General features: G+C 49.0%; 1 protein-coding gene across 1 annotated transcript; it reads right to left on the bottom strand.

Moving 5' to 3' along the window:
- Positions 1–161: 161 nt before the first annotated feature.
- Positions 162–521, bottom strand: Pmar_PMAR008871 (hypothetical protein; the record flags this gene model as incomplete). The annotated part of the gene is made up of 2 exons (XM_002782298.1): positions 162–308; positions 342–521. The coding sequence occupies 2 exons, from the start codon at positions 519–521 to the stop codon at positions 162–164; spliced, it is 327 nt and encodes a 108-aa protein (XP_002782344.1).
- Positions 522–1,711: the final 1,190 nt, after the last annotated feature.

The raw sequence follows: 1,711 nt of genomic DNA, 5'->3' as shown, positions 1-1,711 counted from the left end.
CTTGATCCCCTCAGGCTGATTCCTCCTGGCCCGCGTATTCATCCAATGCTTCACAATCTTGGCAACGAGCTCGTTGTCCTTGACGTCGGTGGAGCCTCGCACCATTGCAAGGCGGAGGGCATGTGGGAGCTTGACGTGAAGGGCTCTTCGATAGTCGCTTCTCAGCCACCGTCGATCTCATCCTTCGCAGCTCCCATGACGCGAGTGTAGTCTACCACGAAGCTTTCGTCATCATCATCCCAGCCCAATTGATGGAACTTATCCTTGAGGACTTTGAACCGTATACGCACCAAGTCATCGGGATATTTCTGTGAGACGTTATTGAAGGCTAACCAACTCACCTCATCTGCCTTGAAGCGACTTCCCAAATACTGGATGAAATCGTGCCGTAGGACTTCGACTTCAGCCGGTGACCCTTGCATAAGAGAGGCCTCCCGCTGAGTAGCGTTAAGCAGCTTCATCGCGTCATGAAGCTTGAGATTTTTAGCCTGAAACGATTTGATGAGCTTCCTCAAGGGCATAAGGAACCTCTTGAGCATACGTGTATGCTAAGAATGTGTGGAGAAAACGTTTTACCGGTCTTCGACTTCTCACTAACTACGAAGACTCTAACGGGAAGACTTACTTGTTACTCATACTGTACCAAAATGAAACTGATGTGAATCAGTATAATACAGAATGTATTATCGGAGAGTACCGACAAAGGGCGTCATAGACAGGACTCTGCACTCTCGCAAGACAGGGTAATCAGCGGGAAAAATCTACTACGTTTTGGGAGTCTCAAGTTTGGACTGATGGGACTCGCCGAGTCCGGCTCGGAGGTCGTACCTTTGGTTGAGAAGGCGAGGTGCTATGAAGATGGAAAACTTCGGTGACTGGTTTGTACAAGTTCTAATACACATCTATGATGACTCATCACAGATGTGTCGGGGGATCCCCTCTCATCACTGATGAGAAGTAGATCAACCCTGCGAAGCTCACATTGGCAAAACCAATTTGGCAGAGGACAATTTCCCTTCGCACAGTAGAATAGAAATCACACTACATCACTACATAGCATCGCACCCTACTCTTCCTCCTGTGTACGTAATGAAGGTCGGACCATACTCGTCTCCCCTTAATGCGGTAGCATTCTGCTAGAGTTAACTCTACAGGGCGTAGTATGCTTAGGAAAAGGGTAGCGCGGTTGAAACCGTGCCAGAAAGTTGTCTTTCGGCGAAGCCTGATTTGGGACAGCGATTGACACAATCGCAGCGATTGAATCGCTGCCGGCACAACGGACAACCTCAGTCCTTCCAGCTGCCGAGCTAGTCACATAAGCCAGACTGTCTTGGCAACCTGGAGTAGTATATGTGTTAAGCGTGATATATATATTTGTTAGCCGATGTAGGTCCTAGGGGCACTCCAGATAGCAAGCTTCAGTGGCTTACGACAGAAGCTTACTATCCTGAGTATCCTGAGTGTACCTTGCGTGTCATCCTCCACAGTGCCCAGATGGCACTGGTGAGTCGACACGCGCCCTTCCACAACTCGGAGGCTAGGGGTTTCATGCCCACTGATACTACCAAACTCCGAACTTCATATCCACTTGTATTGCCAAGTGGCCCACACGGAGTGGGTAGTAGGTTACTAAGTATTCGGTACTGCCTCTATGAGAAGCATCCGCTATACGGTCAGGTATCCTTCTGAGAATGACATTCTCACAATCGTG

This window comes from Perkinsus marinus (genome assembly GCF_000006405.1).
Source record: "Perkinsus marinus ATCC 50983 genomic scaffold scf_1104296939800, whole genome shotgun sequence".
Lineage (NCBI taxonomy): Eukaryota > Perkinsozoa > Perkinsida > Perkinsidae > Perkinsus > Perkinsus marinus.
The sequence above is the reverse complement of the archived record's forward strand: the minus strand, read 5'-3'. Positions and strand labels throughout refer to the sequence as shown.